Raw genomic sequence first — 22,168 nt, forward strand, 5'->3', positions numbered from 1 at the left:
GAAAACAAATTTAACTTCCAGGGAAAGACACCGAAGCAAAACGGCTGTCGACATGACAAAAAGCAGTATTTTTGGGAATATCGCAACTTGAATTTGTACCTGAAATTGGGATTGTAACCCACAAAAGTTTACAAGGTGGTAAAGTTTGAGCAAAAACCATTCCTTCGAGCCTATGTCGGCTTGAGCAACGATCTGCGTAAAGACGCGACTAACCAATTTGAAAGAATTCACAGCAAGAAAATGATAAACTCTGTCTATGGCTGTTCGTGTATGCAGGTTAGAAAATTCGTTGATTGTCGCCTTACTGTGACGGACGAGCAGATGTAAAAGCTCGTTCGCAAGCGAAATCTCAAACAGTTCCGAGCACTCAGTTCTAATGTCATTCTGTTCTAGTTCTCACAATCTGTGCTTCGTATGAAGCAACCCCTTTATCTGGGTTTTACAATATTGGAGTTGTCAAAACTGAAACAGTTCGACTTTTATTGCAACCATCCTCTCCGTGTAATACGAGGTTACTGTACATAGATACGGACTCTTACATTCTCATGCTGAACAGTGAGAAAGCACTCTCGGATTTAGCATCTGGACCATTCTGGTATGGCCCACACCACCTACTTCACTCACTCAAAAAAAAGATGGTGCTGGGTAAATCCAAAAATGAGCTCCCGCACGATCACATCCTTGGCTTCTGTTGTCTTAAGCCGAAATTACATGTCCTAGTCTATGTAGCATGACGCAGCATAATCGAACGAACAGTGTTTTCATTGTGAAGTCCAAAAACTGCATTTGCATGCATAGAGAAGATCTTCAGGACCGAAAAATGTTTAGAAGCAAACAAAACATAATTGTGAACAGAAACAACTTGAGAAAAATCACATCCATGATCAAAATTGCCCTCCATCCATCAGACACGAAACGATATATTTGCGATGATGGAATCGAAACCCTTCCCTTTGGCTTTCGCTGATTGCCGTCTATGTAGGAAAGGCACCGTGCATGTCAGAGCTTGTTCTCTCACTGACTTTACATTGACATGTCAGGGCTTGCCGCTGCTCTGTATATGAACTATGATGGAACTATAAGGATTTATAGCGGCGTTGATCTCAACTAGTTTCATATGTATCTCATGTATGCTTTGAGTAGCTCTTTACTTAGATGAAAAAATCATGTATAAAATTTGTACTCAGCCATGCAAACGAAAGAAAACTGTTTGTTGTCTTGTATGTGTGAAGTGCAGTAACTTGTAAATATCAAATATTTTTGCAGCAGTAACAAATATTATTTTGTCATTAACAGGTTAAATTTATTGATACCATAATAAAGTCCTCCATGACATGCATGCTTGGGAGATGTTTATGAACGAGTGTCCGTATCAGCTTGCCGTAGAAACTAAAGTTGACTGACGAGAACTTCTTAGTAGAGTCTTGAATTGAGAAGCTACAGCAAAGACGGATTCCTGCATAGAGACAGTTAAGTCCACAAGCAGCGGGCCCATAGCCTTGAAATCGCTTCCGGCTGTAGCAAAATGATCCTGCTGGGTGGATAAATTGGTTGAACTCTTTGCAGACTGGGGCCCCACCCTCGCCAACGTAATCGACCTCGATTACTTCCGATCTCTTCTGTCATTGGTGCACAATCGAAAAGGCGTGCATATTAAAAGTGGTTGACACCTTCTATCAACCAGTTACATGTCAACCAGGCCCAACGTGTTATCTTCGGATGCGACCCGCCTTATCGGTGTTTCCTCCTGAGAACCCGAAGGCCACACCTGTGATCTGCTCGCCCTGCCTTGTTGCTTCGGTTGTTTGATGTCGGAAAGGAAAAATCTTCCGGCGTAAAACTGAATTCCGTCAGAAATGTGCAAAAAAGCACGTTCATAATTTCCTTTTTTGTTGTTGTTGACATTTTTCATGACGTACAGATGTGCAAGGCAGTAATGTTTGTGTAACACTGTGATTGTACTTGACATGTACAGATCGAAGCAGAGTTAACTGTAACGCCACTTCGACCGGTGGAGCAAGCGGGGAGCAGACCTTGGCAGTTTTGACTTTCGCTAACTCAAGTTCACTAACCACCCACCCAGTTCTCGGCTCGCTCACTCAGGCTCACTCACCGTCTGCTCAACACTCGGTTCGCTCATTCGCGCTCACTCACCGTCCGCTCAGCTCTCGGCTAGCTCAGTCAAGTTCATTCACCACCCGCCCAGTTCTCAGCTCACTCACTCACGCTCACTGACCATCCGCTCTGCTCTCGGCTCGCTCATTCACGTTCACTCACCGACCGCTAAGCGTCTTGCGGTCTTAGGGCTGTTCCTTATCTTCCATCTCCCCCGTGTGTCAACCAAGCGGATGAACACGAAATCGACAGCCGGATAGCTGATCCAAAGAGAGTATCGATGCACTGCTCCGCGCAAGAAATATGTAAACCGAAACAAACTAATTACTCGGAAAAATCACTAAGTGTCGACGCGTTTTTTTTTTTTGCAATATTTTTCGCTGAAGGTCCCGATGCGTAAAACGGAGGTTCCGTAAGCGTGCGAAGTAAAATTTAAAAGTTCGGATGTTTACTTAATTAGTGAGCGTATGAAAATGGCTCACTACTCAGTTGGGCTCACTTCTCAGTTAATAGCCCCACTGGCCACTTAGCTCCAGGCTCGCGCACTCACGCTCAGTCACTGGCCGCTTAACTCTCGAATCGCGCGCTCACGTTCGCTCAGTGGGCGCTCACTCACTCACTGCCCTCTCAGCTCTTGGCTCGTTCACTCACTCTCAGTCACTACCCATTCACTTCTCGGCCCGCTCACTCATGCTCACTCACATCCAGCTCAGCTCTCGGCCCGCTCACTCACGCTCACTCACCGCCTGTTCAACTCACGGCTCGCTCACTCGAGTTCACTCGTGGTCCGCTCAGCTCTCGCCCGCCCACTCAGACTCACTCACCGCCTAGTCAGCTCTCGCGTCGCTCACTCACGCTCAGTTCATTAGGCAAATTGAGCGTGAGTCAGCATGAGTGAGCTTTGCCGAGGTCTGGCGGGGAGCCACCCTGGCGGCGTTTAGTAGAAATAAAAGGCGAGGAGGTTTTGACATTTGTATTCCAGTCGGAGGGGTGTTCGCTGTGGTGTGCCGCTGAGTGTGCAATCAGGCTGGCGTTATCAACGCTGCGCTCGTTTGTTCTGGGCGACCGTGTCTGAGGGATTACGAAGAATCGATGATATCCCGACGGCGCGCGCCAGGTTAGCACGTGCGAACCGGTCGTTTCAACCGCTCGTTGTGTGATCGAATAGATTGAACAAGTTTTGTTTTTTGGCAAATTTATTTGGCTAACAATAAATAATTAAGAATGGCGATCGCGAAGCTGTGGTCATGAGTTTTTAAATCATATATAATCCGAATGATAATACAGGACTTCTACGGTGTCACATCACACATTTTATGTTCTCGAACGTTCCTCGGAAGTCCAGCGAGTTTGGTATACAAATATGTGTCCGCATCCTTCCACACATTTCACGCAACACCCACATAAGCGGTCATTCTAAAAGCCATAAAAACAGCCAGTGCGCATCTGAACCCTACATAGTGTTAGACGACAGCTCTGACCGAGTTCCGTTCACTGACCGTGCAGCACGAGCAAGAGCGAAGCCCCGCGCGCAACACTGCCAGCCGTTTATTTTTGTTCAAAAACGAAACCAGTTGGTTTGAAAGCAAATAGACAAAAACAACACACTCCCCCTCAAACCAGCTGGGTGTATTTTAAGCAGCACCCAGGAGTTATTAAAAACGAAGTCCAAGGCCTCCTGCGCAGAAGACATTCCTCGCATGTGGTACGGACTTTGTGAGAGCATCGGCGACCATGTGTTCTGTAGAGATGAACGACACAGTAAACTCCTTGTTCTCTATTTCGTTGCGGGCGTAGAGGTATTTTAGTTGAATGTGTTTCGTCCGTTGATGGTGTACCGGATTCTCTACCAACTTGATCGCCGATTGGTTGTCGCAGTATATCTCCAGTTCCCGGTTGCAATATTTCTGGAACCCAAGCTCTCCCAGAAACATTTTAATCCATTTGCCTTCCTTCATGCACTCTGTTAAGGCAAGGTATTCGGCCTCGCACGTAGAAAGAGCTACGGCTTGTTGCCTGGTCGATTTCCAGCTGACCGCACCCTTTGACAGAATGAAGGCATAGGCACTTCGTGACTTCCCGGTCCCGTCCTCGTTCCAGCTGGCGTCTGTGTAACCAGTGACTGGCATCCCACACGCTGAGTAGGTGATCCCTGTGATTCTGGTTCCGGAAAGGTAACGGAGCACACGTTTCGCCATCTTCCAATGTGATTCGTTGTGATTGTTGTTAAGTTGGCTCAGGTAATATATGGCGAAGGCAATGTCTGGTCTCGTGGCTTGTGCTAGGTACATGAGGCTTCCTATGAGATTTTGGTATGGTATGGCACCCTGCTCCCTGTCTGTATTGCAGTCGACACTATGCCCTTGATATCCATCCGTTTTTTTTTTGTCTGGGATTTTTCAATTGGCGTCTTGACTGGTTTACAGTTCTCCATACCAAATCTCTTCAACACCTCGTTTATGTACTTCTGCTGATGAATGAGTACCTGGCGTTTGTGTTTGTCATGAATGACCTCGATGCCTAGAATGAATTTCGGCTCGCCCAAGTCTTTTAGGTCAATCTTTTGGCTGAGTGAGTGGATGGCCTCATTTAGTGCGTCCTCGGTGTCGGCCGCCATTACCATATCGTCCACATAGGAAAGGTAACGGAGCACACGTTTCGCCATCTTCCAATGTGATTCGTTGTGATTGTTGTTAAGTTGGCTCAGGTAATTTATGGCGAACGCAATGTCTGGTCTCGTGGGTTGTGCTAGGTACATGAGGCTTCCTATGAGATTTTGGTATGGTATGGCACCCTGCTCCCCGTCTGTATTGCAGTCGACACTGGGCCCATAACCTGTGTTAGACGACAGCTCTGACCGAGTTCCGTTCACTGACTGTGCAGCACAAGCAAGAGCGAAGCAACGCGCGCAACACTGCCAGACGTTTATTTTTTGTTCAAAAACGAAACCAGTTGGTTTGAAAGCAAATAGACAAAAACAACACATAGGACGGAACGGATATCCCACACAACACTGCAATTCGTGTCCGTTCCGTCATGTCAGTTTTCAATGTGCCCCGACTATTTTTACCGCTTTCCAACAAGCCTGAACTGCTACCATTTTGCACAAACAGTCATGTCATTGTAATAATAATAGTAATAATAATTGGGGGTCTGCGTCGCGAGACAACTGAGATGCCTGTCATTGTCAATGTTTGCTGGGAACGTAAATGCAGTAAGGGCCAAAGGTGAAAGAATTTCCGGGCTGATGGCATAAACCATTTTCTGCTACATAGCGCGTTCATTTTTACCCGTATCACCATCAACCATAGTCTGCTCTGAGAAACGGGTGTTGGGACGTCAGATACGTCCAGCAGTGGTTAAAACTCCGTTTTTCTGGCACATGTATACTTCATTGTAGATAGGTTGCTCCGTAGAAGCAGAAAGGAAGGCTGGATGAAGGACGCACCTCGTGGTGCACCACCGTTAGCAGCAATCATCCGTGATCAAGACGAGCAAGTCGTTGCCACCGCACTGCTCCAGATACGTTCGTCATGCTTGCAGACGTCGTCGCCGCTGTCACCATAATAATCGTGATGCCGATGTCAAACTGCAGGTACTGAAGTGTCAAATTGTCTAGGGTACTGCGGAATGGTTTAGTGGTATATATATTGAAGTTGCCAAAATTGGTGTCCCGCTACATGAGGCCTGATCGGCGAGGACGGATTGTCCTGGGTGAAATAATAAAAATGTGCTCAAGCATCGGCCGACAACATTTTTTGTTCGCTTGAGGACAGCAGTGGCAGCACGGTTTTCCGAATTTGCAAGCTCAGTAGCCAACAGGCTCTCCATTTGCTGCGACGACTTGTTGTTTTCGCTGCGGTAGTGAAGCATACAAATTATCCAGAAGATGAGCGTTCTGCAGGAGTTCAGTCCACTGGTTTTCCACTGCCGTCCATAGCTCATCTGCGCTCCTAAATCTGTTGCTCATTTTTTTTTCTTCAACAGACCCCAGGTGTTTTCGATGATATTTAGATCAGGGCTCCTTGCAGGTCACTGAAGCTGCGTAACCCCAAGGTCGTCGAGAGTCCTTTGCACGGTTCCTGCCATGTGTACCGTGCTACTATGTTGCTGAAGGATGAAGCAGCCATCCGGAAAGGGCCCGTCAAGTGCACAGGGCAGCAGAACATGTTCTATAATGTCCCTATAAGCGGCTGCGTTGAAGCGTCCCTGCACTCGAACAAGGGGCCCCAGCCCGTGAATAGAGAAAAACACCCCACACACCGACGGAATGTCGCCCATCTGTGGACATAGGCTGGCATGAACCTAGAACAGTCAGAAAGCATTATAAAATGTCACGTAATTTTACAGGGAGTATCACATCATCTTAAAAATGCTTGCGACATTGCTACCTGTGCCGAGGACGCCTCCAGACGCTGCGCCACTGGTTGAAACGTGAGGAGAAAGTAGATTCATCTGTGAAGATGAACTTGGCGCACTCTTGCGCAGTCCAGCGTCGACGTTGTTATGCAAGGAGAACCCTTGTAACTCTGTGCTCATCGCAGAGGCCTGTCTTTTGAGCGGCCGCAGAGCTTTTCAGTCCTGATGTAGCCAGCCTCCTCCTGACGGTGAAGACTGACGCCTCCAGAGTTAATTCTCTCTTGATGTCTGCGGCAGTCATGAACGGATCAGCAGCGCTAATAGCAGTGATTTGTTCATCTGCTTCACGCGTGGTAGGTGGTGGTGGTGGCCCACGGGGAGCATCCTTGATTCGGCTTTCCTCTCTAAACGCCTGTAAGACGCGGTTGACTACCGCCAATGCACAGCCTATCTGAGAGGCAATCTGTCGCTGGGAAGTCAATCTGTTGCAGTCGACAAGTTTTGAAAGCCCAATTATTTTAACTATATTTTCGTAGCTGACGCGCGGAGGCATCGTTTACAGTGCCAAAAAGAATCGAAGTAGAAAATGCTTGGCGTGTATGCTCGCTTATATGCAGGTCTGAGCCTTTTATCATATTAACGTCGTCTACACCACTGTCTTATCAATACACCACATCATCAACAGCGTGACAGGTAAGGTGTGGCATGTGCCCCTTGTCCTGTTTCAGACGGCTGTCAAGACACAAGGAAACACAACAGCTAACGTCCATGACCAGTAGATTCATTCAGCATTGCTTTTCCCCAAATCCACATATTGTCACTCTGAGCGTGAGTGCACCAGCTAGTCCGCTACGAAAGGCCCGTCCTGAAGAGGACCACGACCTCGGATGTCCTCATCATCAAGATATGGACATCAGCGCGATGAGGGCTGATGAGGGTGAGGCTTTTGTCACCTCTCCTAAACTTCCAAAATTACAGTTAAGGTGAAGCGATCCAGATTAGAAAAATTTTCAGAAAAATGATTGATGTGCGGCGAAAAAAAAATCAAAATGCGATTTACGAAAGGTGGGAGAAGCAAATTTGGGGAACATGCAGTCGAGGTAGGGACGAACCTCTACTGATGAAAATTGAAGTGGGGACAAAGGTCATGGTGAATTTGTCTAGCCGTGATCATCGTTCACTACACCAATAGCAAACTTTCACGCTGACTCCAAGCACTGTGTGCGAGCATGCACACAAATATTTGTGTGTACTAATTGGCTGTTCTTCCGAGAAACTCCCGAGAAACGCGACATGCAACACCATGAAAGCATTGTTTTATTATTATTTAAAAATCCATTACGATGGTTTCACAATTACCATCGTTAATTATTTCAAGCCTCTTTGCATCCTCTATTCTGAACCCAGTAAATTTTTCGAAAGAGAGAAGTTGTTATTCATTTCATTCGATCACAATAAGCGTTTCGGATGACGCGTGCCCATGCGCCAACCTGCTTCCACACTCTTAAAAATGAACTTCACCGCATAGCACGCTCCTAGTCAACCATCATCTCGAATGATATCGTTATCTCTCCTGATTTGTTGAAGACGGAAGGCGTAGGCCCTTTTTGTGACACTTCCCAAGCAGCACAATGTACTGAAAGTCGAGTGCAATAGGGGTGGACGGTATGTGTCTTATCGATGTTCCTTAGCTTCACGAGTCTGTACAAGGCCTTCCACCTACCCGTCCACCCCTATTGCACCCGACTTTCAGTACATTTTGCTGCTTGGGTTATGCTGTTCATAACTGTCCTAAATAAAAAGGCGTTCGCCTACCGTTATTACCAAATCAGGACAGATAGGGATATCATTTGAGATGATGGTTGGCAAGGAACGCGCTATGCGGTGACATTCATTTCTAAGGGTGCCCTCTAAAAACAGAACTTCACCGCATAGCACGTAGAGCGTCAACTATTGCCGCGAACGATAGTGTTGTCGCTTTTGATTCCATGAGAGAGGGAGGCGTATACCTTTTTGTGGCAATTACCATATACCCAACTTGCCACCAAAAGGCGTACGCCCCCTTCTCTCCTCGAATCGGAAGCGATAACCCTATCATTCGTGGCTGTGGTTGGCGCACAGCATGCTATGCGGTGAAGCCTTGTTTTCAGAGCGTGCAGGCGCGTGCCATGACATCAATTCTCCGCATTATCTCAGAAACAATCGCCCGAAACACAAATAGGCGCAGCGTAGATAAGGCCAGCTTGATTGAGCACTGTTCGGCACACCACAGCGAACACCCCTCCGACTGGAGTGGAAATGTCGAGACGCCCCCGCCCTTTATTTCTGCTAAAAGCCGCCAGAGTGGCTCGCCTCTTGCTCGGTCAGTCGAAGCGGCGTTCCAGTTAACTCTGCTTCGAGCTGTACAACAGCGGCATGTGGCCGTGAGATGGCACCGACGGCACGCAGTAGGAGACAAAACCAGCAAAGGATCATGCAAAGGATCGAACGAACACTGTAGTGCGAACCGTGAATACGTTTATAAGAAATCAGTTCATGCTTTAAATCATGAGCTTAAGCTTATACATATATGTGTGTGCTGGATTTGCGAAGTTATGGAACACGCACTTCAACGCGGTTCTTTTGCTCATGAGCTGTGAGGGCGGTAATGATGGCAATGAACCTGTGTTACGCGGTGAAGCGCCTTGTGCAGTGACACTTTCTATCATTATTAAACAAAAACGAAGAAAGGTATAATTTTTTATTGTCACGAGCGCGAACATTCTTTATGCAAAACCACAAATGGAAGTGCACATGCAGGGTCATCACTAAATCCGTTGCCGCTCAAAGTAATTTAAGCCACTCAGAAGTTAGGATGCAATGCTACCCACCCCTTACAATGTGTGAACAAAAAAAAAAAAAAAGAATCGGCTGAATACTTTGAATAGGTACGAAGATACGTGGTACGTGGCATAAAACTTCGTAGGAAGTGCAATGGTCGAAATGCTCACATCTGAACGATAATTAATTTAAAAAAATAATCACTAATTATTTTCGACTACTTTCAGCGCCAATGTGCCTCCTAGGGACAAGGCTTTAATGTATGTTTGAAAGATAAAAAAAATGGTGAGGTTGACCGGACCACCTTGCCTGAAGAGACAACACTCTGTCTGAGAGTGTCTGAGAAGCACTCAGAATTTTCTAAAAAAATACACAATTTGAACACGAACGGAGATACGTGACCTCGGAGGTGTATAGCTCTAATACACAGGATTCACCTATACTCATGTTTTTATATGTAATCTCAGAGCATCGTTCGAACTAGAGCTTGGGATTGATTGTGGAGTGTCATTTAAACTTGCCGCGGCTGTCGTCATCTCTTGATGACCGTGAGAGATGGATATCAGTGGAATGGTTTATTGTGGCGCCATCGTCGAAAGAAACGTAAACTGATTTGTGAGTGACGTTCACGCCTTGGCATGGCTAACTGTAGTGCCATCTCTTGAATGCTATACGACATGGTCACAAGTAGCGTGGTTTACTGTGGCGGCTTCCATGAGAAAGCAATGTGGAATGCTTTGCAAACATTCAAGCCATTTAAACTGAGCGCAGCTAATTGTGGTGCCTTCTCTTGAAGTTAAGCAAATTGGTGTTCGATCATGGTCTATTGTGGCACCATCCAGCAACGTCAAATGGTTTTTCGAGTAGCATTCACATTTCGCCGCTCAGTGTCGCCAGCGGCGCGAAAAGCTCGAGCAGTTGCACCACCCATTGAAAACAGCACGAAGCTCAAGCGAGTGAGTCAACGTGACTGGTGTGGCAGCGGGGCCGTGGATGTGACGTCAGGGATGCTCCCAGACAGTGGGAGGGTTGTCTATGTCGTCAGAGATCGCTCCCAGGTAGTGTTTTCTGTACTGCCTGCGTATATTGATAAAAGCAGAAATAAAGCTGAGCTAGAATATCAAAGCTCCTTGTGAGAAAAAAGAATGCGAATGAAATTATTGATTTGTTACTCGGTTACATGAAGGAAGAAAACACAAGTGGTGTCTCTTCCCTCCAGACCAGCGTAGCCACCCTCTATCGGTCGCTCGAGTCAAAATCGCCATTACGTCCTGTCCACCACGTGATACTCTCTAAAGTTTCGGTGTTGCAATGCTTTGTTTCTCGCGCTATTGTTCGTGTGATTTTGCTGTTCGACAGTCATTTATTGTGAAAATGTGAGCACCATCACAGAAACGACGTATCATAATGTGTCCCTGTCCCGGCTGCGGCTCTCGATTAACGGAAAGCAGCTCTGCCACGGGTACACGTTTTATTCGTAAGAACACGATTAATTCGATTGTTTTATTCGCCTGTGTGTTCGAGGGACCTGACACTGTGGCTCATATTCGTTTCATATCCTCTGTTATTGTACAAATGTGATTAATGGTGCTCTGGGTGCAGCATTCTTTACCACTCAATCAAGAAACGTACATACGTTGGAAGTGACCATTGCCACACGTGACGCTTCCGGTCCCGCGTCCCCCTTTTGCGTTCTGCACACTGTGACTGGTTCTCTAAAAGAAGAGTAAACATCCGAACATGCAGAAATAAAACTGCAAGCACGCGTTCAACATAATACTATAATCGGAACTGTGACAAAACTGGCGCTGTGCTCTCTGGAGCATTACGTGCGCGGTCACGTGGTAGCCAGGAGCATCCCAGAATGCAATGTGAAGGCGGCTACGCTCGCCCCGATGGAAAATTGTCGGAGGGGCCGCTCCTCTGTTTCCTTCCTTCATGCACGGTTACATTTTGCTCTTGTACGGTTATACAGCAATAGCAGCTGTAGATTGATAATGCTCTGCTGGTTTACATTTCCTCTAGTATATTCCTTGGTGACGTTCCCTTCCTCGTTGTGAAAGATTTGGACATACTGCAAAGCATCTTCATCAAGGACTTCACCAATTTCACTGACCGGGGCGTGAGTAGCGTTTGTGTGCAGGTTGCGCCAATGGCGGATCCAAGGGGGTGGGGCAGTTGGGCGATCGCCCCACCTCCCAAAAACACGTCAGTTTATACAATCAATTTCTCTTCTCATCCACTACGCGGTCTGACAAAGAGACCGTCCCTCCCCCGCTCGAACTGTTTACCTGGATCCGCTCCCGGGTGGCTCTAAAGCGCAGGGAAAATTTACTGCTGGTCACCCTGGGTTTCTGCTGTTAACATAATTCGCATTGTCTGCGCTGCTGTACAGCAGTTGCACGGTACCAGAGGGGTGCCTCTGTCTAGCAGGGTCGCCTGGTCAAAATCCTGAAAATTGCCAACAGGCATTCAGAAAGTAGCGAAAGGTATCGAAATATTTGTGTATGTAGCGAATGGTGTAGTGTAGGCATAGTCTCACATGGAATGTGCTAATCTGGAATCATCTGGAATGGAATCCTCTGATCTAATCGTACCTGGAGTGCAGAACTGTCATTTGTACTTGAACCCGTGCGAGACACTGTGACGAGTTGGCAAAAAATATTCGGGTCGGAATCTTGAGACACACAACATTTTGAGTTAAATGATTGCAAAATATTTTTCATATTTATTTTCATATTTTCGGAATGACCAGGGTTGTGTTGACGTGATCTAATTTTCGCATGTACCCAACCGAGAAACATTACATCATCAACCAAGTAGTCAGAGCCTAAGCAAAGTTAAACTTGATAATGGGTATATAATGGCAAGCCGCGTCTTTACGTTCTGAGAGCTACGATCATACGCGGAGGATCGGTGAACTAATTTCACTTGACGAATTAATTTCACCGATCTTTAAAGGGACTACGCAACCGCCGGGGCCGATTTCCAAACTACAATGCTCTTTTACTTCTCGTTCATCACCATCACTGACGCCGAAAATCCGACGTGCATTAGTGGACTTGTTTCTGTGCAATTTGTTGTAATGCATGATAAGACAAGACGACGAATGTTGAATCACATTCCGGAATTGCCTCTCTGCAAACGTCACGACAAGGTCAATCAGTGAACGCCCATTGAAGTGGACAACGCCAATCAGGGAGGGGCAGAGAGACCTTGGCGTTCACCGGCGGGGCGGGAGTGATTAGTGACGTCCGCAGGTGGCGCGGAGGCCTGAAATCTGAAGTGATGGAATCAGGGATGACACACTGACGTGTAGTATGGAACTGCGAAAGTAATACGATATCACAAAACGAAACAAACAGTAAACAAAGACCCATAAATGCCATTGTGCAGTACTATCCGCGGAACGCGGTCTTCTAGTGCAATACTGACATGAACTGTAGGGGACACACGGCTGTCTAAGATCAGCACTGCCTGGTTTATCGCATCTCAAATCACCAGGTGTTGCAAGACAATTTCTTTCGAGTAATGAACACGTGCTGCACATGGTCCACCTTCAGATACAATATCGGCATAATACCCCTGTCAGTCAGGCGCATCTACGGCCTTAACAGTTACGGTCTTAAGTGCATACGGTCATTGAATTCTTACAAGACGGTCAGTCATACGGACTTTGTGACAAAACTGAGGTGTAAGGGCAACGAGGCTGCCGCAAGACAGTTAACGGCGGTTACCCGAAATTGTCGAAGTCTCGTTACCAAACGCCATCAACAAGATGGCGCAATTTCCTTCAATTCGAAATAAATGTTTTTATGAGACGTAATATCAGCTAACTTTTTTCGTGCTCAACGCGTTGAGTTTTTCTGGTGAATATTTGCACCTTGCTTCCCATTATATCTCGTCAGTCCGTAGTGATACGGAACCACTGCACTCCGTGTCGTCTGCATCCAAAACTGTGCGCACACAATACAGCATCGAACTTGCTCAAACATAAATATCGTCTGCTGTTTTTCAAATTGGCTAAGTGCAAACCAAACGTTGTCCCCCAGCGCTCACAGTGAGAACAAATGTGATTTAATTACATTTCATTCAACGTTCGAAGATGTGTTTATCGATGTGAACATCACCGGTAAAACGCCTTCACGGATACCGTCTGGCAGCCTCCCAATGTTTAAGGCCCTATTTCAGCTACGGATTTTTCTTTATGCCGTTGCGTTAAAACCCGTATATGTGCCCGTCTGACAGAGGTATAACACTTTCAAGCGCAAGCGAGGTAATATTGGACAGGCGATTTTAGCTAACCGTGTCCGTAGCAGTAGAGTAAAACGGGGAAATGGGGGAAATGGGGCCATGTCTCGCATCAGCACCATGACAAATGGAAAGGACATACACAACGTAACAGAACCAGCGCCCATCAAGTAACCTCACAAGAAATACAATTTGAGTAATCCAGCTAAAGGGAAGTGTACACATTCTTGCTATCCCGTGTAATATTTTGTAATTCAGCTGCTCCGGTATTTTGGTATCGACAAGTATACATGTTCTTGTATGTATGTACGTTTGAGCTGAACGGAATTCACAATGTATATGCAGTACGTCATGCCCGCTGATCAGGAGCACCCGGTCATCGGGAACACCGTAGTTCTTGCTAATGGCTCTCAGTGGAAGAAGGTGCGGAGTTGCATCAGTCAAGGTTTTACATCAAACAAGCTCAAACAGGTACGTTTTTATTAACGATCTAGGGTTCTATACGCTTTTCGATTTTGTTGTACAACCAGCAATAGGAGATGGAACTTCCGAATCATTATGATAAATCATAATTATTTAAATCATAAATATCATTATTTTGTCGCATCAAGAGTGTCGAACCGAACGCTTACCCGAAAACCGTTATTTTTCTTTATTTTATTAATACCTTCAAGGCATAGCGTTACAGAGGCGAGTGGGCCCATACAAACAAATATCTAGAAGTAATAAATGAAACGATGGGGAATGCTTATAAACAAGTGCAAATAACGGGTGTTGTTTCCAATGCAGCCCCCAATAAACGGATTATCTCCGATGAATGGAAGGATTACCCATTGTGTAGGGTACACCACTAGAGGGCGTTACGAGCGATGCTTCACCACTGGGGGCCGCTGCTGTCGCATTCCGCGGATGACGTCATTGCTCCTCCGGGGAGCGTGGTGAGAGACAGCGGGAGGCATGGGATGGCGATGCGAAATAGAGCGCCCTTGTGCAAGGCTGTGGGGGCGCTGCGAGCGATAGGACAGCCACTCTCGGTGGCGGCTCTCCACAGCGTTGTTATGGCCTCGTGACCGCGATACGCGGCGTCGGCGGCGAGGGGTTTTGGGTTCAGCGTTGTGTACCAGTCTTTGAGCGAGTTTATATTAATCTCACTCCATTGATTGTTCAGCTGATGGTTGTTGTTTGAGAGCTCAATTGCTGTGCTGTGAGATTGGTATGTACGGCAAGCATACGGTATACGACAATATAAATAAATTAATATAAACAAAAGGACGTGCACGATGAAGTACTCCACATTATTCTTCCCGTGTCGCTACACTTTGGGTCCAGCGTTGCGTACCAGTCTATGAGTGAGTTTATATTAATCTCACTCCTTTATTGTTCAACAGATGGTTGTTGTTTGAGAGCTCAATTGCTATGCTGTGAGATTGGGGTGTACGAAACGCATACGAGAATACAAATAAATTAATATAAACAAAAGGACGTGCACGATAAATTACGCCACATTACTCTTCCCGTGTTCCACTTTACATTATAAAAGCACATTCGCGAACCATTCCGTTCACAAACAGCCGTGTGCATCCCGTCGTGCATATATTAGACTTAAATACTTTCCTTTTAATTGCCTAATAACGCTTTTGCGACTCGAGCGCGTATATTAGAAGGATCCAGACTTGCGCAATATTATTTTGGTGATGGTGCATATGTTCACACAATAGTGGAGGAAAGTTGTTCCTGTTTGCTTTATATATTTATTCACTTCATTATATCATCCTTACATACCAGTTTAAATTTAATTAGCGGTTAGTAATACTGCAGTATAAGCTTTTTAGCACAGTACTGCTGTAAGATATATTGTAAGCACCTTACGGTTGCAGAATCACTAGGTGGATACCAGTAAAATTTTAGTGCCTTCCTTTCTGTGGTGGTCACTGCCACATAGGGATTCAGATAAGTGTTGTGGCAATTCCAATGTAGACAGTCATCTGCTATATTGGAAAGTGAGTGAGTATAGTCAAAAAGTCTCAATAAACATGATACCTTCTACAATACCATCTGTGATTCCTAAATGTCAGTATGACAAGGTATGAAGAAATGTCAACGTAGTGCATGTTATCCAAAGCAAGTTATTCCACATCCCCCCCCCCCCCCCCATGTACACACTATGAGGAGAATAAACTTAAAACTTGTGTGTACAGGGTACATAGCCCCTATACTGTTCATCAGGGGGGTATCGTTTATCTAAAGAAATAAAAAAAATAAAAAAAGAGAGGGAGAGAAAGAGAGAGAAGGCGGCCTGCCTGCCGAGACGGGCGGCAAGTTGCCACAGAGAGAGAGAGAGAAAAAGTAAGAAAAAATTAAATTAAATTAAAAATTAAATTAAATTAAAAATTATTCCTACCTTGTGAGGATGATCTAACCGCAATGATACATTGGATGGCTCAGTAATAAGTTTATTCTTCAAAGCTTCGTGGAAAATTATATTATAAAAGGGACACGGCCCTGCAAAGTATGCGTTTTGATTGGAGAAGTACCAGGCCCACTTTAGCTCTCATTGCAGTTACACAGGATGTGCGCTGAGGGTTTGAACAAATGAAACGGGCTGACATGGTTCTACGTTCTCCAGTTGGCTCATTAACGTTAGGGAAGCAGGGTCCCATGTTGCCACGCGGATTGTAATTACGAGCGGATTTATTACGAGCGGATGAGCGTTTTGTAATGCAGGACTGATATCTGTCGAAGAAGAGCGAAGGTTACGTCTGACGTATCCCAACGTACGGTTAGCGTTATTTGTAATACACTCGATGTGATTCTTCCAACCGAGATTTGAAGTGATATGAGCACCTAGGTATTGATATGACATGACCGATTTGAGAACTGCATTATCACCGTCATGGGGAGTGCGCGAGTCGTTAGTTGCACAGGTCCCGACAAAAGCTTACGGAAGACGAGAGCTGTGTATTTTCTCCTCAGTGCGACATCGATCCCAACGAAGGCTTCTGAGGGATGTTTGACATTGGCAGTTCCGTTGGGCTGCCTTGGTCCTCCAGCAAGACTGGGGGTAGCACCTGTTCTTCGTCTTTAGGGGGATGCGGTGTCGTTTTTGTAATGCTATGAAACGTGGATCAGTAAGAAGGTATGTACAAATGAAAAAGCGAAAAGAAGAGAGCAGTAATATCAGTGATGGATATTATATCGGATAATGCTTTACTATTACACGGACTCCACGGTCGCGTTACCACGGAAATATTGGCGCAATATGAGCAGACTCAGTTGTCTCGCGACGTAAACACCCAATTATTATTAATATGAGCAGAATGGGCTTGCCAATATGGGCATCCCGTATTAGTCTAATATGGAGCATGGGTGCACTCCGCATGTTGGTCCCATATTGGCAGCCCATACTGGAGCAATATTTCGTTAATCCCCGCAGCCCATATGGGTCAAATATTGGGACAAATATTGTCGTGCTGCTTGGGAAGGATGATGGAGGAGTGTGTCCCTGTACTCGTGACGAAATTCGAATTAATGCAGTCAGTGCCAGCTTAAGAAAATGTTTTTAGCGACAAAATAATTTTCACGAGCCCGTCAGCGTACATAACAACTGGGTCCATGGAAAGCAGCCGAGGATAAAAAAACTAGGCGTATCACCTGAATTCGTTATTGATCGTTGCTTTTAGCTGAACCTGAACTCAACCGAATTGAAACTGCTTCCGCCATATTTGAGCTGAACCTGAACTGAACCGTTAAAAAAGCTGTAACGGACACGAATACTAGACCACACTTACCGAGGTCAAGGCCGACGAGATAACTTACAGGCTCCAGGGATGGGTCATGCCCTGGCCCAGTCCTCACGTCTTGATAACACAGTCTAAGTTTACTTTCATTCTTCTTTTTTTTTCTTTTATATGATCATGAAGTCCGCGTCTCGGGGCTCCATCGCCGGCTGCCTCACGCTCTCGCCGGCCCTGACGCAGGTTACCGGCTATGGCAGAAATTTAATGCTAGGTAGAGTGTGACTCATGTACGCTAAGGACTTGCAGATGAAAGAAGCATCCCGTAAGACAATGCACAAAGGGCTAAATTTGCTCTGTGCTCGCGAATTTAGTCCTTTGTGGGCTAAATGAATTGCCACAACATTGGACCTTTCCTAAATGTATGGAGCTAAATGAACGTCACAGTGTGTGTACTGCATTTCAGCTTTGTCCTCACGGTTCATAGTCCATGTGCACGAATGAGCATACTTTGAATTAAACCGTGAACGATGATATGTCGAACAGGATAATATCTTTCGACATAATTTGCAAAAGGAAGAACCAGTATTTCTTATTCTGTGGGCAAAAAATCGCGTAATTATATAGCCTAGCTCTATCAAGTTCACAACAAGTACATATTTACGTAGATCGTTGCATTCACAACTCTATTTGCGAAGTTTATTTAGTAGTTGTTGTCCTGGGCAGTAAATTTTAGGGCCTGACAGCGGACCAAACTGCGGAGTACTTGCTATTTTCTGAACAAAAATATGAAATTACTTTCCGGTTTACTTCATTTTTCTTAGGCCAGTCTGTCTCACACCTCTATCTTTGCCATTCGTGGGTTAATGAACAGAGCATCATGATGTAGTATGCTCAGCACCAATTACTACGTAGGTGCAAGTTGCGTGTGTTAGGGGTGCTAGCGCAAACTGAAAGGAGCAAAGTAATGTTTGCGATTTGTTATAAAAGCACGGCGTGTGCTTTTCACGTACAATTAAAATGTATGTAAGGTGTCAAATAACAGTAGGCACCTGTTCTTAACCTCACACATGAAATTGTAATTGGTATTTAACTCTGATCGTGGCAGCAGGAAAACATCTGAATAGTGGGAGCATCTTAACAACGACTTAACAGCTCACGTTCGTCGTCGCCCGTGTTAAACTATTCCAACAATCGATGAGCATTGAATTCTCCCGTGTCAGCCCACCATGGGAAAATATGGAAAAATTAAATATAACAACAAATGTATTGCAGCGCAATATACGAGGGTGGTTCCATAAGTTTCCGGCCCGACCAACTTTTAATAGTCATAGAGGCGAAAGAAGTGTATCACTTTTCGACATAGTCATCCTTAACGTTGATGCACTTTTGACACCTTTCAACCAGCATTCTTACACCCTTGAAAAAATAGTCCGAAGTTTTTTTTCCGCAAAATGCTGGAAAACTTCCTCTTGCACCTCAGTATCGTTTTGAAATCTCTGTCCTCTGAGATCCCTCTTCAAGTTTGAGAACAGGAAGTAGTCACTCGGTGCGAAGTCTGGACTGTAGGGTGGGTGGTGGATTTCTTCGAAGCCACACTCCTTCAGTGTAGCCTTGGCAACAGAAGCCGTGTGGACAGGGGCATTGTCCTGGAGCAACCGGACACCTCGACTCAACCTGCGCGCCTCTTTTCCTTGATGGCGTCTCGCAGTCTGTGCAGGAGTGAAGCATAATAAATCGCATTCACTGTGGTGTTCCTCTCTTTGAAGTCGATGAGGAGGATCCCGTGACAATCCTAAAATATTGTTGCCATGATCTTCTTTGTGGATCGTGTGACCTGGGCTTTTTTTGGGGGGTGCTTCTCCTGGTTTGCGCCATTCCATCGACTCCTTCTTCGAAAGGGGATCATAGTAGAGCACTATAGTCTCATCCCCTGTGACAATTGACTTCAATATTTCTTCTTCGTTCTCTTGACAGAGCTCCAAAAACTCTTTGGCACAGACGACGCGCTGTTGCTTTTGAACTGACGAGAGAAGTTGTGGCACCTATCTCGCACTGACCTTTTTCATGTGAAGGCCCTCGCCGATGATGCGAAAAACGGTTGTTTTGGAAAGCCCCAGCCTTTCTGAGATTTCCTTGACCTTCAGACGCCTATCGCTCAGCACTTCCTCCTCGACAAGAGAAAAATTTTCTTGTGTAACCCTTTCCACTGGACCATGCCCAAGAATTTGGGACAAAACGTAAAGCAGGCTTCACCTAAAAGAGCTCCCATAGAGCCTGTGTATTCTGGAACGAAAAGCGCGTGCTACATATTCTGCTGGCAGCGCTTTGCATTCGTTCTCTCATGGCATCTTGCCTCTGCCAGGAAAAAACTTTTGAGCAATTTTTTGTGCATGAATAGTGGCATCTTCAAGGTTCCATTCGGGTTCCAAATTTGGAACCTGTAAAGGAGCCTTCAATAGCCGCATGAACGCGTAGCGGCGCAGCCTACGTTCAAGGCTACGCGCAGCCACAGGTTCGGGAAATGGCTCGCCGCAGAAGAGACTACAACAGATAAAGAACAAGAAATAACAATACGAGGAGCAAATATTTGTGTGTTACTTCACATGGTAAGGGTATAGGATATAAAAAACTAAAAACTTGACAGCTGTTAAGAGAACTGACATCGTTGAGGTTGTAATAAAGAGCAAACGTGTGTACATTATGGCTGTTACGAAGTCTGTTGGTATCTGCTAAACTGTGAGCAATCAAACAAAATATAAAATAAAGGTGTGGTTGGAGTGAACGGTACAACAATAACAACAATAAATGCTGACGATGAGACAGGGTGTTTCACCGCGGAGGTGCGTACCCAACCCCACTGCACGTGGAACTTTATGTGAAGATGATGAAGGAAGGATGAAAACACAAGAAAGAACTAAAATGAACGTCAGAAAATGGACCAACGACAGCTTAGGACGGCATGTACTACTTTGCACAGGAAAATGTGATATCTGAGGTTCTACGATGTGCTAGGGTTGTCAAACCAGGTTTATCGAGGATAGGTTCATAATTATAGACACCAATGTGTCGGTCATACAGATTGTATAATGACAGGGAATTCGATGCTGTCATTCGGTCAATCTCTTATCTTTGAAAATTAGTGAAGCTAATTAAGTATACCATTTTAGTTAGCCATCGAACACTGATGCGACCGGCCAAGAAAGATATCCGAGAGGCCAGGTATGTCAGGCGCCCAAACGGCACGTCCGGGGCTCTCATATTTAATAACTGTGACACCTAACAAAGGACAACCTGCATATCCTCATGTGTTTCCATACTGACTCCAGGAAGAATTCGAGGCTCGTTGGAGTAGACCGAATGTACAATCGTATTTATGAAATAGCGCAAAAAAAAGGACATGGTTGCGAAATTTGAGACATACACAAATAAAAGATTTGACTAAAATTGGCGGGCTAAAGTGTGCCTAACGAACCAGCATTCAGTTTGCTTGTAGAAACAAGGTATTCTGAGGCACGATAGATCTATAAGTTAAGTGAATGTTGGCGGGCGTGTATATGTCGCGGTGACGTAGATGGTGTCGTCTAGACGAAAAAAATGCTGAAGGCTTGAAGGCTCGGCAGTGCAGAGAACCTACGGATACGCATGTAAGATGAGGGAGGTAGGACAACCATGCACGCAGGCGCATGACGCTGAACTATGAAACCGATCTATATATTCCGAAACTCCGAGTGGCTGAACACACCATTTGTATAGACTGCGGTTTTGTTTCTTCTTTCTCGCTCTCTCCTTTTTCCTTTCTTTGTCTTTTTTTTTTTTTTTGGGGGGGGGGGGTTATTAATACCTGAGGACAATTTATCATACAGCTATAAGATGTTACGCTTCCTCGCGAACGCAGGAGCCTCTCTAGGGAGGAAAGCGCAATTGTAAAAGGCGGTCACGTGTTCCGTTTGTGTTATAACACATTACTCTGCTCTCTTGTGACCACAATAATGCTCGATGCCCTGTCAATGTCATCTGCATTTTTTAGATACTGTGGATATGTCGTTCACCTCGAAACTCCAAAAAAAGTTAAGAAGTCACGACTTTCTGTTGTTTTTGTTTGATTTGCGATTTTGTGGCGACTTTCTGTTGTCGTCATCTCTCAAAATCTATCTATCAAAATCTATCAAAATAAGCACAATTTTAGGCAACGAAAAAAAAGAACATATCGTGCTGCGTTCCTGTCTTTTATTTTCCGTACTTAATACAGCTAACGCCGTAGTGGCTCAAATATATCCCTATTGCAGTCTAATGCCGCGTGCTTTTCGACAGCCGTGCTCCTGGCTTTTCTTTTCGTCAGTGGAGAGGGTGCTAGCTGGTGTGCTGTCTTATCAGCGTATTTCCTCTGAAGATTTCCCAAGCAGCAAAATGTACTGAAAGTCGAGTGCAATAGGGGTGGACGGTATGTGTCTTATCAATGTTCTTTAGTTTCAAGAGTCTGTTCAAGGCCTTCCACCTACCCGTCCACCCCTATTGCACTCGACTTTCAGTACATTGTGCTGCTTGGGTTACTATCTTGATCCAGCCGTAGTACATGCTCGCGCTTTCAGCAGACTCCTTGGGACTGTGTCGTTCGCTGTCGCGTCTTTTTTCCTTCGTTCGTCTTTGTTTCTGTAGGTGTGAAGAAAAGTTTATTGACTGGTTGATAAGCATCTGCGTGCACCATGTAAAAGTCAGTTGTGTAGCATCGATTGCTAGTACGTATGAGTTGAATAAATACGAATGAAGCACGATGAACATTTGATTTACACATAAGAGTTAGTGACGTCTTTATGTTGGGAAAAACTTCGCATGGCTGCATATGCAATCACAACGTCCTCCTTTTAACGTTGAAGCCAAAATAATCA

The 22,168-nt window shown here is 45.4% G+C and overlaps 1 protein-coding gene across 2 annotated transcripts in view; it reads left to right on the forward strand.

Moving 5' to 3' along the window:
* The window catches only part of LOC135388458 (cytochrome P450 3A14-like), a 104,342-nt gene that overhangs the window by 43,431 nt on the left and 38,743 nt on the right, over positions 1–22,168 (forward strand). For both annotated transcript variants that reach the window (XM_064618032.1, XM_064618033.1), the window contains 2 exons: positions 11,320–11,416; positions 13,891–14,016. In XM_064618032.1, coding sequence (XP_064474102.1) covers positions 11,320–11,416; positions 13,891–14,016 — 223 coding nt within the window. The remainder of the gene's footprint in view (positions 1–11,319; positions 11,417–13,890; positions 14,017–22,168) is intronic.

Source organism: Ornithodoros turicata, chromosome 3, assembly GCF_037126465.1.
Source record: "Ornithodoros turicata isolate Travis chromosome 3, ASM3712646v1, whole genome shotgun sequence".
Taxonomy (NCBI): Eukaryota; Metazoa; Arthropoda; class Arachnida; order Ixodida; family Argasidae; genus Ornithodoros; species Ornithodoros turicata.